The sequence below is a fragment of the Camelus dromedarius genome, chromosome 4, assembly GCF_036321535.1.
Source record: "Camelus dromedarius isolate mCamDro1 chromosome 4, mCamDro1.pat, whole genome shotgun sequence".
In the NCBI taxonomy this organism is placed as follows: Eukaryota; Metazoa; Chordata; class Mammalia; order Artiodactyla; family Camelidae; genus Camelus; species Camelus dromedarius.
This window is the reverse complement of record NC_087439.1, coordinates 68,000,831-68,017,148: the sequence shown is the minus strand read 5'-3', so window position 1 is coordinate 68,017,148 and position 16,318 is coordinate 68,000,831. Positions and strand designations below refer to the sequence as shown.

General features: G+C 44.1%; 1 protein-coding gene across 3 annotated transcripts in view; it reads left to right on the top strand.

The window, feature by feature from the left end:
* PARD3B (par-3 family cell polarity regulator beta) overlaps positions 1-15,637 on the top strand; it is a 924,313-nt gene extending 908,676 nt beyond the window's left edge. For 2 of the 3 annotated variants that reach the window (XM_031451950.2, XM_064485062.1), the window contains exon 23: positions 10,948-15,637. In XM_031451950.2, the coding sequence (XP_031307810.1) occupies positions 10,948-11,305 (358 nt within the window). In that variant the 3' untranslated portion in view covers positions 11,306-15,637. The remainder of the gene's footprint in view (positions 1-10,947) is intronic. The other variant, XR_010380651.1, reaches the window with a different exon arrangement.
* The last annotated feature ends 681 nt before the right edge of the window (positions 15,638-16,318 follow it).

Sequence of the window (16,318 nt, the reverse complement as noted above, 5' to 3'; positions counted from 1 at the left end):
GAAAGTAAAAGGTCTGTAATGACATTAATAACCAGTCTTTACCAGCCGCGAAACGATCAGCCAGAGGATGAACAGACCAGGGCAGGACGGGGTGGGGGGCTCAGAGCTAGTCATCGGCACCTAACACTCTCTTAATAACTTTTGTTATTTTTCAAAAACCATTTTGACAATACAGTTCAGTAACCTTTGTGCTGTAAATCCATTTCATCTGCAAAGATGAAAGCTGAGTAGAACAGGGTATTACACAGATTCTGTCACGCTGCTGCTGTCTCCCAAGTGCTCTGCCAAATAAGGAGCTGGATTCTGGGTGAGAGGACTGAGTGGAGCCAACAGCTGAGCCTCGCATGCACCCAGCAGGCCCAGCCTGGGCTTCGGAACCTGCTTAGCACAGACAGGAGGTGAAGGCCCAGGACTGCCCTCCACGCTTCGGTGGAAAGAATCACGAGGTGCCTCAATCTCACATCAGGATGGATCCAGAGAGGCCAAAAGTGCTTCCATCTATTCTCTGGTGGGAACTGGAGAAGGAACCGGCTCACTGCCTTGGGGCTGGCTGGGCAGCAGGGAGACTGTGAGAATATAAATCTCCAAAATACACCTGAGCAGGACTGTAGCTGCATCAGTTAACAAACACCAAACTCACCGCAAGTGGAGCTCTGGGGCCAGGCTGTACCTCCTTCGACGTGTCTGCTCCAGTGGAGGCTGGGACCGAGAAGCTCATGTCACCGATGAGACAAGGATGAGCAAAGTCCTTTTCACAGGAAACCAGCCTGGAGATGAAATCAAGTCAGTATTTGGAGGTGCTGAGGTCAAATCCTTCCTACCCAAAAGTGAACCCGCATGCCTCAGTTACACTTCAGGCCCTGGTCCACTTGTCCTTTAACTGCCTTACAGATTAGACATTAGAACTAACATGCTCATTTCTTAAGGCAGAAATTTATGTTTCTGCCAGAGGTTTATGAAATATGATCTATAAACCTCATTTAGTCTTATAAATTGGGGAGAAAAGATCACCTGATTTTTTTTTTCAAAAAAGATTTTTGGCAGATCTCATATTCAGGCACAAGCAAAAAAAAAAAAACAAAACTCTACCAGTTAAATGGTCAGGATTTAAATTTAAGATGATCACATCCCCAAAGATGTAAATGCTGACACAGTCCCCAAAAGAACAGTGAACTCGCCCGTCTTTACAAACTGTGCCATGTTTTCATTCAAGGAGAAGTGCAACGTGCTCGAATTGTTTCAAAGTTTGGTGGCAACTGGCTTGAAGGTGACAAAATTCAATGTCCTTCAGATGCACATGCCCCTGTTTCTATGCTGTTGACTGCCCACAGCTTTACCTGCCTGCTGCTAGCCCTAAAATACTGTTTTTAGTCCAGTTGAAAAGGAATTTGAGCCTAGAGTAAGGCCAGAGAATGAGGACAGACAGCCAAGAATACTGAAGACAGTGTTTTCTAGAACCCTGGGGTGACTGGAGTGGGGACGCCAGAGAGGAGTCTGGATTTCTGGCACAGCCAACTGTATAGGTTATGTCATTCTCCCAAAGGACCACTGGAGGAGCAGCAGACTTGGGGAGAGGACATTACTTAATTTTGTACCTGTAGGTTTGAGGTGCCTGTGCAACCATCCCACAGCTAATTCACCTCAGTCCCCTGCCCCAGATCCCCCAGAACAAGTCACTCTCCTTAATCTGTCCCAGAGTGAACTGCTCCTCATTCATCCACTGTTCAGGAGCCAGCGTCAGAAGAATGCCTCTGATTCCTTTCCCCCGCAGCCACTAGGCACCTTGTGAGCAGGTGAGAAGCAAGAGGGGTCAGAGGGTGTACGGTCTAGCTCAGTGGTCAATCATGTGGCCTCTGGGTCAGTCCGCCTGGGCTTGAATCTACTGCTACTTCCTGTGTGACCTTGGTCAAATTACTTAATCTCTCTGTTCTTCAGTTTCTTACCTGCAAATGAAGGATAACACTAGTACCTACCTTGTGGTGCTGTAATGAGAAATAAACATGTTGAAATGGAGAAAATGCTTTGGGTGGCACCTGGCCTGCTGTGAGCTCTCAGGAAGGAGCCATCGTGCTTGGCAGGCTTTGAACCTCTGCCATTCTAAATCGAGCTTTCAAAGTTTGTTCCAGACTTCATCAAGGAGAGTAGTAGAACTCTTCCCAGCACTTCTATTTCTGCTTCTGAGTCTGAGAGTCAGAGAACTGCAGTGGCAGGAGTCTCTCAGTGAAATCGTGGCATGGAGGCTCCTCCCGATATACACACATGAAGGTGGAAGTATTTAAGACTCCTTCATGGAGGTCCTTGCCCCTAGTGAAGAGGAAGTCTGATGATCTAAGACGGTAGGTAGTTTACATCAAAATCTTCCTATTGCACAGGCTTCAGAGATTAACAGCAGAGGCACTGTGGCGGGTAAAGACGTGGCAGCAATATGAATAACTGAGTATCTTTGGCTATTTCAAAAACTGTATGTATTACTGTGAATATAACATAAATTGATCAGGGAAAAGCAGCTCTCATGAAGAGCATGTTTTCCCTAGAATGTCCTGTATCCAAGCAGTAACCTTGGACAAGAAACTGCATAGCGTTTCTCCTAAGGGGCAAGTGAAGTTGTTTAGAATTCAGGACCCTACCCTCTCGAACCTGTAGGCCCTCCAAGTCTGACCTTGAAACTGAACTGCTGTCTCTTGCATGACAACTGGACGAAGTCCTCAGTGTTTAGACGCTGAAACTGCAGGACCACTGTTACAACAGATAGAGAGGGAGAGATGGTTTTAGTGGTCTAACAAATTATGATGATTTGTTTCTTTTGGTTGCCATTCTCTTTAAATAAACCTCTTCCATGGTTAAGAGGACCCTGGGGTAATTATATGCAGGTATCGCTCAAATGGATTTCATGACTTTTTTGCAGCCACTCACAACAGTTGTGGCTTTCCACAAGATTCCTTCTCCACGTATGCCCTCGTGCTGCCCTTTCTAATTGTGCTCAGCACCCATTTTAGAAACCTCATCCCCCCTCACAAAGGAAATTATTTTCGCAGGACCATTTTTAGAGACGATCTCCCAGCATCTGATAGGATGAAATGTTCTTAAGGGCCGTTTTCCAGATAACATCTGCTAAAGGGTTACATAGGATCCCATCCTCAGTGCGCATGCAGTTTGTAAATAACTAAATTCTTGGGTTTGTGGTCACTGTTGGAAAACATGTAAGAAGGAATTAAATGTGGGTGATCAAAATGATGCCTGTCTTAAACTGTTTTAGAAATGCCTTCCGAGCACTCTGTCATTATCATTCCTCTTTCATTTTCTTTGCAAACATCTCCTTGGTGTTAACTAGGGCCAAAAGCATCCGCTGAAAAATCTGCTCCCACTCCAGTTCTTCGCGGAGAGCAAGAGCCCTCTCCTCATAACGCAATGGGAAATGTGAGTGATGCAAGCAGAATTTTTGCCCGAAATTGTTTCTATCACATAGGCCATCAGATGATCATTGTATTTTATGATTCTGTAAAATCTGCAGATATCAAAGCTATGTCATATACACTGCAGAGGGCTCTGCTAATCCTGGCCAACCACATTCATGCTTGGACGAAGGGTGAAGGCCTGGTGATTGGAAACCTGACGCTGAAGGAATTCCAAACACAGGCTAAAAGCATCTCTGTCCACATAACATGGGCAGCTCACGCGCCTGTGAGCATATTCGTTTGTGCTGATCTTTTTGCCATATTTGTAGAAGAAGCAGGGAAGCAAGCTCCAACATCGGCTCCGCCGGTAAATAATCTCCGCGTGGCGTGCGTGAGAGGAGCACGGCTGTGCCAGATGTCGACTTTCTGCCAAGGGGTACAAAATACCTCTCTCAGCACCAGCAGTTTTACATCATTTACTTCCTCCCATCTGAACCCAAATCTGGTCACAGTCAACTGTTACCAAAAAAGGGAACCCATAAAGGCTACCTTGGAAGTTAAAAAATTGTGTTTTGGCTGCTAATAGCACGTGTAGTATTTTATAGTAATTAAGAGGGGTAAGATGCTGCCCTTTGGAGGCTTTTCCTTAAGTTAAGAAATCCATTGCTCATGCCTAAGGTGATGTGCTCATCTTTGCTCGTCAATTCTTCACGGCTCTCACGCTTGTTACTACAGAGCGCGTTTTATGACTGCTGAGCTCGCCCCCTCTCAGAACCAGTGCTCTTCTGGTCACTGGTATGTCTCAGCCATAGCTGTTTCCCCTGTTATTCTTCAGCTCCACCTGTCCTCCCTCCTCCTAAAGGAGCTCACTGGGTGAGAGACAGAGGTGCTTCTGAAACTCACCTTGAGATACATTGGTGAGTCACGATCACTGCTCTCTTGTAAGGGTTTGTCACTGATATCTGAAGAACTGAAGGTTGCAAATACTTTTCTCTTAATAAATTATAGCAGATTCAAAATTTCTCCCTTAATAATGTGGCCCCCACTCCCATCAGTCCCCTTGTTCTCTCTTGGATAAGAGGGAAGGGCACTGAGTTATAGCAGACGGTAGAGAAGTTGGCAGAATCCTAGCTTCTGCCTCTCCTGGGCATGCGTGGCTTGTGTGAAAGCCACCCATCATGTATGTTCCGGTGGAGAGAAGGCTGGCAGGGGCTGTGACAGAGGGGGACTGAACTGCACCTTTACCTCTGGCTCATGTTCATCAGTCCTCAAGCCCAGGTACTAGAAACTGGTGATCACACCAGGTTTTCACCTTTGACATTGTCTCCCTAAGGCTCCGAGACCTGGTGTACTGTATTTTTAAATGCATACATTAAGATATTCCTAGATTATTGTGTTTCTGACAGAAACAAAATTCTTTGCTGGACCATAATAAAACCAGTCCTTAACTGATTCTTGAATAAACACACTTAACCTGCACCAGTTAATCAGTCACGTAAGTCAAGGCAATTAAATTTGAGTCCAAGATTCATTAAGCACCTACTATGATTCAAGTACTATGCAAGACAGCAGAGATAAGACAATCTACTTTTGTTCTTGGCAAAGAAGACAAGTACAATAACCCAGTCCCTGAGAAAGTTTACAACCATTCTATGTTGGACCCATTCCAACCTTTCATTTCAGCCCAACGTCCTTCCCTCCCTCCTTCTTTAAAAATTAGCATCCAGTCATATGTCAACCAATGTCAATCTCTGCCTCTCAATGAGAGTCCACTTTCTCTTTTTATTCCTCTACACACCTAACTATTTCCAGCCCCTACACATACCTGACCTGCTATGGTAACCATGTGTATTTGTGGGGTTTCTCTTTAAACTTTCTTGAACAAAATCAGCATACATTTATGGAGCACCTATGATGTGCAAAGCCTTGTGCTAAGCTCTGAGGGAGATTACCAGATACATGAAACTCAGTTCCTTCCTTCGAGATGCTCTTGTGCAAGTATATAACCAGCCCAAGGCAAGGAGACAGATGAGGTGAGAATGACCTACTGTGGTGAGTGCAGAAGAAAGAGATTTTCTTTGCAGTTGTTGGGAGGGAGGAGATGCGGGGTAGATGAGAGGATTCAAAAGTGCCCCTGCCTCTTCATATACTCCAGGGGCTCATGCCCCTTTGTCTATTCCAGTAAGTAAAGCCACCTCACGCGTAGTTAAAAGGCTCTGCCAGTTACTCAGTCCTTCCAATACAGAGCCCTTTCCCCAAAAGGATTGATTATCTTAGCAAATGTAAAAGCATCCCTTCCCTACTTCCATAAAATAGCCTGTTGGTACCCAGGAGCTGGCTCTCTGACCCATTTAGCCTCTGGTTTTCAGCTCTTTTTGTCTGATTAAAAATAGTGATATACTGAGATGGCAAAAAGAGGAAAACTTCATGTAAAGAAAGGAATCCTTATTGCTTCCTCACATGTCAATACCACAGAACTTTGTCCTGTTTACCCTGAATGGTTAACCATCATGATTACACTCATCTATGTGATTGGAGACTGTATGCCTGAGATAGTTCCTACAAATTTTCCAATCAAAATCTGAATCCCTTGGGTCTCCAAAATTGAGCCTAATCAAAAAAAATAAAATAGAAAAAGAATAAGCAGTAAAAACAAACAAAAAAAAAATTGGGAAAGCAAAACAAAGCAATCTACAGATTTAATGCAATCCCTCTCAAATTACCCAGGACATTTTTCACAGAACTAGAACAAATAATCCTAAAATTTACATGGAATCACAAAGGACCCCAAATTGCCAAAGGAATACTGAAGAGAAAGAACAGAGCTGGAAGAATAACGCTTGCAGACTGCAGACACCACCACAGAGCCACAGTCATCCAAGCAGCACGGTAATGACACAGAAACAGACATGTGGGTCGGTGGAACAGAAAAGAGAGCCCAGAAATAAATGCACAGACTTACGGGCAATCAATCTCCAACAAAGGAGGCAAGAATATACAATGGAGAAAAGCCAGCCTTTTTGGCATTTGGTATTGGGAAAGCTGGACAGCCGCATGTAAGTCAGTGAAGTTGGAACACTCCCTCACACCATACACAAAATAAACTCAAAATGGCTTAAGAACTTAAACATAAGACAGGACACTATAGACCTCCTAGAAGAAAACATAGGCAAAATATTCTCTGATAGAAATCTTAGCAATGTTTTTCTAGGTCAGTCTCCCAAGGCAATATAAATAAAAGCAAAAATAAAGAAATGGGAGCTAATTAAACATAAGCTTTTGCACAGAAAACTACAAAAGAAAATGAAAAGACAAGCTACAGAAGGGGAGAAAATATGTGCAAACTATGTGACGGACAAGGGCTTCATTTCTAGAATACACAAACAGCTTATACAACTCAATAACAAACAACCCAATGCAAAACTGGGCAGAAGACCTAAACAAACATTTCTCCAATGAAGACAGATGGCCAAGAGGCACGTGAAAATGTTCATTATCACTAATTATTAGAGAAATGCAAATCAAAACTACTAGGAGGTTATCACCTCACATTGGTCAGAAAGGCCATCATTAAAAAGTCCACAAATGATAAATGAGGGTGTGGAGAAAGGGGAACCCTCCTACACTGCTGGTGGGAATGTTATTTGGTGCAGTGATTATGGAAAACAGTATGGAGATTCCTTAAAAAACTAAAAATAGACTTACCCTATGATCCAGCAATCCCAGTTCTGGGCATATATCTAGAGGAAACTCTGTTTGGAAAAGATACATGCACCCCAATGCTCACGGCAGCCATATTTACAATAGCCAAGACATGGAAGCAACCTAAATGTCCATCAACAGATGACTGGATAAAGAAGATATGGTATATACAGACAATGGAACACTACTCACCCATAAAAAAACGAATGCAATAATGCCATTTGCAGCAACATGGATGGACCTGGAAATTGTCATACCAAATGAAGCCAGAAAGAGAAAGAAAAATGCCATATTATATCACATATATGTAGAATCTAAAAAAATTATACAAATGAACTTATTTACAAAACAGAAACAGACTCATAGACAAAGAAAACAATCTTACGGTTACCAAAGGGGACAGGTGTTGGTGGGGGGGATGAGTCGGGAGTTCAGGATTTGCAGATCCTAACTACTACATACAGAATAGATTAACAAGGTCCTACTGTATAGCACAGGGAACTATATTCAAATCTTGTAATAGCCTGTAATGAAAAAGAAAATGAAAAGGAATATATATGTATAATTGAATCAGTATGCTGTACACCAGAAAGTAACACAACATTGTAAACTGACTATACTTCAGTAAAAACAAAGTGGGGGAAAAATGAAATTTTAAAAATACCAATATTTTCATGATGGTTTCCTCAAAAAGTTATAATATAAATATAGGCTTGTTCTTCTTCCCTTAAGTAAATATAGTTCCTGAGTGAGTTTTGTTTTTTTGTTTTTTTTTTTAAGAAAAATACTAACACATACAAATAAAACTCATGGGGCCCCATGAAAAATGAGGAGACTTGAAGTGAGGTAACTTTGCTATCTGGATCTCTGTTTTCATCAGGATCTTCAAAGAAAGCTGCCCCTGGATTTCCCAGGGTTTCAAAGCACGCAGCATCGGTCACTGTGATAAGCATTTCTTAGCCCCCAGAACGGGTTGGGTTTTATGCTGTCCTGCAAGTACTGAATTTCACCCAAATAAAGACACTATGAAAAGGGATATTCAAAATTAACAAAGCTAAAATATTCACCCCCTCTTCTTCCTGATCCTATCAAATTCTGTCATTCGTGAACTGGGCTTTTTTTTTTTTTTTCCCTGTTTAAAAATTGTTGTTTCAGTTTTATTTTTATTTATTTATTTTTAACGGAGGTCCTGGGGATTGAACCCAGGACCTCAGGCATGCTAAGCACTTGCTCTACCACTGAGCTCTATACCCCACCCCAAAAATTGTTCTTTTAAGTGTGTGTGTCTGCACACGCACACACACAATACTCGTAAGCACTTAGTTCTGGTAAGTCAGTGCTCAATTTCAAGCCAACAGTTATTATAAACAGCAGCAGCCCCCTCCCCCACCACAAAGAAAGGAAAATTCTCCCAGCTCTCTGTGAACCTCAAAGAGTGTTTGTATAGGCCAGCTCATTGTTTCTCTTCTCTCTGAAAAATTAGAAAGGATAACTGTTTTGATGAGTTCTACAGAAAAAGACAATTTCCATGATTTCATTTCTTGACAAAGAACAGCTACCTCACTTGCTTTCTGCCGCATGTAAGCAAACTCCCAGACGTAAAATCTCCCCTCAGAGGAAGCAGTGTGGCCCACAGAACGATCCTGAGTTCTGCCCCATCTGTGACGAGTGGTGGAGGGTCGGAGGGAACGCGACTGTCCCATGTGCACGCAGCCTGCACGGTGGCTCTGGCTCTTAGGGTGGCTTCTGCCCCGTCACCACTTGATCTGGGTCGTCTCTCCACAAAAAAAAAAAAAAAAAAAAAAAAAACACCAAGTCCTGCCTGTCTTTTATAATGTTCTGTTTTAAAAGAGAGGAATCTCCAGGGAGAGAACAGGACCCTGAAAGTCCAAGGCCTGGAATTCTTCCTTTCTCTCTTGCCATCTTAAACAGGAAACATTCATGCTAAGAGGGTCCGGAGGGAGCGCTGGTCGTATGTTCATTTTAAGGCAGATAATGTTTGTGTGTTGCGAATGTCAGTGATTTATCCCAAGGGCTTAAAATGAGTGCAGAAAAACCACATGTTTCACTTCATGCAGAGAAATATCTTCTGTAGACTTTGAGAGAAAACATAGGTTAAGGATTTTAAGTGTTTCGGAAATCTCCAACATGAACCAAAAGGAAATAGGAATGAACACAGTGGGGGAGGTGGGGGCTTAAAATATTTTACGATAAAAGATATAATGAATGCTGGAAGTTTTCTAAATAAAAAATAACGTTCTAAAGGAAAGGGAAGATGAAATCCCCATCCTTTATTTCCCAGGGCTGGAGTGACAGAGTACACATTTGTGCTTTATTTGTCATGGGCAATTTAAAATAGAGCAAAGCAAACTGCACTGAATAATAGCAGTTGATGCTATAATAACTTGTATGCAAACAATGTAATTTTTTTATCTGAAAACTCTAACTAAATTAACCCAGGCTCAAGGATCTATCTTTCATTATTATGCATAGCCAAATGAAGACGTTAAAAAGCACAGTGAGAATTCTGTTGTTCATCCTTATGAATGTGTTCACATGCTGCTTTCCACATGGACCCGAGCTTGGGGCTTGTCAAACCTTCAGTGATTTGGGGAACTTACAGACCTGTTTTCACATCAAACCCTGCAGATTACAGGGTGATTCTGACCCTCACTGACAGTGCTTGATTAACCAGACACTGCTTTCTTATAGCCCTGTCATTTCTTTCAAGTGTTCTACCAGTTTGTACTCTGACATTGGAGAGATTTTCATCATTTATTCTCGTTGCTGTTTTCCTTTAAAAAGAAATAATAAAACGAGGAGTGGTAGAAAGTGGGGAAGATCTGGGGACGGTAGCATGGATACGTGCACAGAAGGTTTATGAGGTTTTAAGAGCTGCAAACAGAACTCATCTGTTTAACCCCAGGCTAGATAAGACGCAGGCATCTGCGCACTGTTTAGAGACGTATTGCTTCTGTTATGGCAAATGAATCAGAAGATGCTTGTTGTCTTAGTAGAGAGATCCAGACAGGGTCGCTTTCTGTTAGTGTTTTTTCTTGCCCTGGACCTTTCTGTGTGCCTACTCATTACACAGTGCAACTCACAGCTGGTTTGGCTTTTCCCAATCTGCTACTGGCCACGTGGTACTTATTGACTTTGCTGTGGAATTGCTTTATATCAAAGTTTGGGGGTGGGTAATTCTAAGCTCTGGGTTGGGAATTTTTCTAGGAACTATAGAGAGCGGAGGGCACACTAATCCACGCAGGGGTGTGACAGAAGCTAACCAGACTCAGACCAAGACTGTGGCCCATGTAAAGAGCACCCCATAGACCAAGGAGAGAAGTATGCAATCCCTGGGAAATTTATAACTCCAAATCATGTGCATTTCCACCACCACATCTATGTCAGGCTTCAGGGCAGTGGAGAAGGCGAGGGGGCAAATGGTCACAGCTTTAACAGAGCCAGACTCTGCCTTGTTTAGGAAACTAGCTTGGTTACTGTAATAAAGGCCAACATATAAACAAGACAGAAGTGTATTTCTCCCTCAGGCACTAGTTGGTCCTGACTGACATGCTAGCTTCATGAGGCTGAGGACCCAGGCTCTTACCTTCTTGTTGCTCTGCCTTCCTCAGCATATGGCTTTCCCCCTGGGGTCTCCAGTGGCCAACAGAAAGGAGCGAAGAGAAGAGGGCCCCTCTCTTCCTTTTAAGGGCCCACATCATGTCTGGTCACATCCCAACGGCAAGATCCAGTCTGTGGCCACGCCACCTGCAGGGCAGGCTGAGGAATGAGGTCTTCAGCGGGGCAGGCGGCTTGGTAGCTTTTGATGTGTCTGTTCTTCTCTTTCCAGGGGAGGACCAGCGGATCCCATAGACTATCTGACAGCAGCACCTCGAGGCCTCTACAAGGAAAGGGAGCTTCCATATTACCCAGGGGCTCACCCTGTGCATCCCCTCAAAGGGAGCTATCCCCGCCCCCCGGACCTGAGGGTCACAGATGTCCGGTATCCCCAGTACTACGCACCCCCGCCAGCCCCCCAGCACAAAGGACCCTTCCGACAAGATGTTCCGCCTTCCCCTCCTCAGCACCACAGAGTACCAGCCTACCAGGACATGGGCAGACCAGGGCCCCGAGGGGGCAGCCCAGACCAGTACCCCTACCGAGCCCAGGATCCCCGGCAGAAGAACCCCATGACCGCAGCCGTGTAGCTAAATGCCACCAAGCTCTGCCCAGCCCAGAAAGGAAGACATCTAACATCACCTTAAGGCCTTCTTCCTATTAAGAATTCTCCATGGTACAGATTAGGTTTTTCTCACTGAAGTTGCAACACTCAGCTGCTAATCAGAGAGAAAGAAAGGGACAGGAGTTTGGGGAGGGAAATCAGAAGGAAGAGGAGGGATGGGGCCATAAAAACCATACTGCCTGATATTTGAAATAGTTTTAGAATGGCTCATCTTACTAAGAGTGGCAATTGAACAGGCAAATATCTATGGAGATCTAGAACAGGGCACCTCCCCGGAGCACACACACACACGCCCCGTAGGATTGGCAGCCCAGGGCCATCTCTGGCCGGGATCATCGTCCATTTGGGGGCTAAGCTTCAGCCACCTTATTGGAGTTGTTCAGTCTAGGAAGAGTGGCTGCAAATATGGGCACCCTAAAGGAGTAGTTTTTTTCATTGGGAAAGCAACAACAGCAAACATGACGAGTGATCTTGAAATGTTTTATACCCAGAGGAAGACTGCATTTCTTTACTTGTAGACTTTCTCAGTTTCTTGGTACCACTCATTTGGTATAAGCATTTCACGTTTTCTCACTTTTTATATGAAAGCAAGATGTGAATGCAGTCTTAGTGTCCTGGGAGAACGTGCAAAGCTAGTCAAAGCTTCCAGAAGAAATAAATGTTTTCCATGGACCAATGCAGCAGTCAGGTTAAGAGAACTGAAATTCCCGTGGTCCTCACCTTCCTTCCTCCCTCATCCCAGTCATGATAGCGTGGAGAGATCTGGTTTCAGAGTCATCCCCCAATCTCCTGCCTGTAATTATTGTAAGCAGGGCCTCTACTTTAAGGCTCCCACTTGAGAGCTAAAATGTACTCGGGAAAAAGAGGGTCCAGTGGTTAGGGCGCACAGGAAGCAGGGTTCTGGAGATGCCAATTCCAGACTCGGTACCAAACAGGGCCATCTGCACCTGGAGACGGGGAGGGGCTGACTGTGCTCTTTGGGAATGATAACCAGCAGGTAGTAGATGGTAGTGACTGACTGTGTGTATATATGGGCATGCGTGTGCCTTCACAGGCGTGTGATTGCCAGGATAGAGAATGGAAAATAAAGATGCTTTCTGGAAAGTCTGATGAGGAAGGAAATAAAAAGGAAAAAAACACCCGGAAAACAGAAGGGAAGGGAGAAGGAGCGTAAAACTACGTCATTCTATATCTGCTGTATTTCATTAACAAAAGTTAGGGCGGGACAAAGGCCAAGGTCTCCAGTTGGGAAAAGAAGGTCTTACGGCTTTGAGAAGCCGAAACTCCACCCTCCAAAAACCCGTTACAATTTCTTTAGAACTTTGCAACTATTTTCTACTTATTTCAACAGAACACCTAAAACCTACAACCTGACCCAAAGGAAAACACAAGAGAAGACTGAGAAACAGCAAAGCTTGGGAACAGCAACTTGAATTGTTCAGTGGCTCTTGAAATACTTTAACCCTTTTTAATTCCTTCTTCCTTCCTTCCCTCTCTCCGACTCCGCCCAAAAAAAGTCTTGCGTTCAATTTAAACATATTTTGGCCAAGACTAATATACCTGTGACTGTTAGAATTTTTTAAATTATAGTATTATTGAATATATAGAGTATCTATCTAACCCAGTTTAGGTTTTTGTTTTTGGTTTTTTTTCCTAATTTAAAATAGAGTTCTGTTACCAAGAATGATGCAACTGCTGGTTTTAGACTTGGTGTTATTCACTGAACTTGGAGGGGTATCATTTTCTCAACTACTATTTACTTATGGCCCTCTTGAAAATAGACTGTCAACTTGTTTTTTGCCCTCTATCATCTCCTTAAGCCAAGCACCTTTAGATTCTTTGCAATTTGTGCAAAGAGGTTGAGGATTGGGCCCTGCTCACCTAGGGGTGGGGTGAAGGTGAGCTGTAGGGTTTCCCTGCCAATGTGTTGCAAGCTGCCTTCCCCTCAAGCTAAATAAACCATTAAAAGATAATGATGAGGGAAGTATGATGTGGTCTGAAGCATCAAAAATCAGCTCTTCAGAATGCTCCATAGTTTAACCAAATTTCTGTAGACTATTGGACGTAACCAAGCTAGAAGCTTCCTTCTGGATTAAGGTCAAGATCCCATGAAGGCCAGTGATGTAAGGTGAGATTTTCTGTGTGTTGGAGTGGCCCTTGTAGGAAGGATACATTTTCACCATGTTGCTACCTTGTAAGCATAATATCGCCTGTACTCAGGCTCAGGGTGAGCTGCTCCGAGCAGGGTTTTGTGTTGTATACCTACACAATAAAACCGTTGCTAATCCTGAGGGGCAGCCAAAGAGGTGAAGATACTAGTAAAGTAGACCCCCCCCCCAAAAAAAGATTATAGCAGTTTTCTTTTCTTGATGTCTAACACATGCCCCATTTGACCCTGCCCGAAAGAAGCTAACATTGTGTGTGACAGTCTTCACCAAGCCAAGTGACAATTAAGAACAGCCTGAATGTAAGCTTCATACATGACTGTGTCCCACTCCTCCAGCTGTCACCACCAGAGGTATGGAACTCCTTCCCAGAATTTAGAACAGGTTGTTTAGAGTATTTAGAAGACCCAGCTATAATCAGTAGGTGCCCAGTAGCAGGAAATAGTTCCCTGTTTATTTAAGGCCTTGGAAAAACTCAATCAGGTGTCTCCTTGTAGCTCAGAATGCTAATAGCCCCCCAGAAAAGGTGGCACCCACAGTAAGCTATAGACCCAACAATGTACATCCACTCAGCTCCTGATCTAGCCACTGGGGTATCCGGGCCCTGAAATGATGTGTTGGCCTCAAGCCACTAGATGCTTTAAGGAGCTCTGTTTTTGTCCCTTTTTGCAGCAGTGGAAAGATGAAAGGGAGCAGCAGACCACTGAAAAGTTTTAGATGCAGGTGAATTCAGTCCTCTGCAAGGGGAGAAACACAGCATCTCACTGACCATCTCTCTTCGGCTGTGGCAGTATCACTCTTGGTATAATATTGCTTCCCCACAACATCACATCACTGGATGAAAGGCAAGCTCAGAGTCAGGATTCTCTTAAATCGTGGTTGAGTAACAACAAAAATTGGGGTGGGGGGCAGAAATGACTGTGAAGCTCCTTATTCTTAAGATTTTTAGACCTATATGCATTGACCCCACAGTACAGCACAGAGCAAAAATCTTATAATCAAGAGCACAAAGGCAGCCACATACCCACTGTCACCCCACGGAGGAAACTCTGTGCACACTGACTGAGACAGGTTTGAAACTTCACTTTAGCTTTATTTTTGCCACCACTAACAAAATTAAAACATGATTCTTTATTCCTTCCAAAGAATTTCTTGAGTTAAATATATCTTCGGAAGGAAATCCACCAGACAGTCTTCTGAGTTGCCATGCACAGGGCTGGTACGCACACAGGTCAAGCCTTTAAGAGTGTTTATTCCCTGACCTGTAACCACAGCAATCTTTTTCTTGGGAGGAACATCTTAGCATTTCAGAGGGACAGAGGGATCTGGAGAGTTTGGTGTGGATAGGGATGTGTGTCTGTCAAATGCCCATAGGCATTAAACTCTGAACTCCACATGAACGGCCTTCAGATCGTTGCTAAATTGGGTAGACACCCTACTGCTTTCTGAGTCCATAAGCAACAGAAAGTCTAGATTTAGTGCAATCAGACGGGAGAGAGATGGATTCAGAAGCAGCCCACGATAGTATTTCTCTGTACTCCCAGCTCACACCGACTTAAGTGGAAATGATGCCCCAGTGAGACCAGAAAGAGGAGTCTCCATAAGATATCCCTACAAAGTCACCTTTCTGATAAAAAGGAGAATGAATAAGCCTAGAATCTCATATGCAGCTCTGACTTCTAAGGGAAACTCTTTCTCCCTCATGTCCTTAAATAGCAACAGAATCACACACAGCCTGACTTTTAAGGTGGGATTAAGGACAAGCCCACCGTGGAGAGTGAACCAACCCCCAAGACTGCCCTGACTCAGCTCTTTCAGACAGTGTTATGTTCCATCTCTGCCGCCTGCAGTGCTGTTTACTACTGGAACATAAAAACAAAACCTGCTGTGGATACAGTCACTTTTTCTAGTGTTTTCCTGTGCTTGTATGATACCAAGTCTGTTCATAAGTTCTGAAGATAAATTATGTGAAATCCTATTTTGGCATATGGGGAGGGGTAGAGAATGAATTCTTTACAGACTTTTTCAGATGATCCCATTTGTACCACAGAAAACATTTTGGATGTTGTTATATATGAATATATAAATTTTTTCTTGTTTATTTTGCATTAAAGTAAAGCTTTATTCAGTCAGTAAGAGTCAGAGTCTTGGTTTTCACCACCACCAGTTTGTTTTGGGATTTGATGAATGAGTAGGTTGGTCTGGTCCTGCTCACCCTGGAATGGCAACGTCACAGGGCAGAAGACACAGGGAAAGGGGATCTATCACATGCTGGGTTCCCTGGAAGCAGATGCTAAGACGGGGAGGAGTGAGCAGGATGTTTATTTGGGGTGCATGCAGGTTCAACACCCACAAAAGGCAGGGGAAGGAGACAGGACAGGGCAGGGGGAGAGGCGGGACTGCCACACCCTCCAGCTGGGCCTCAGCCAGCTCCACAGGGAATGTCTGAGCTGTGGTGGTCCCATGGAGTTGTCCCCAAGGGAGTCGGGCCTTTATCCCCCAGTCTTGGTCTTGGGATGTAGGCTACCCCGGAGGTGGGAAGGAGGTGAGGCCCAGGCCCAGGCAGTTTTGTTCAGGTGGGGCAGTCCCCAAGAGGGCTGCCAGCTGGGGTTCATCTAGGGAGGTGTTCATAGCAGCTGGGAAAGTAGCCCTTCACTCCCGAAGTGGGATGTGGGCGGAGCATCATGGCATCCCTGACAGTGCAACACTGTCAACCCCTCTCTCATGCTGGAGACGTTCTTACCTTGTCTACAGAAACATGATTCTGAGTTGGTTTTCCTTGAGGCCATCCCTGTTTCCCAAGCAACTTGACT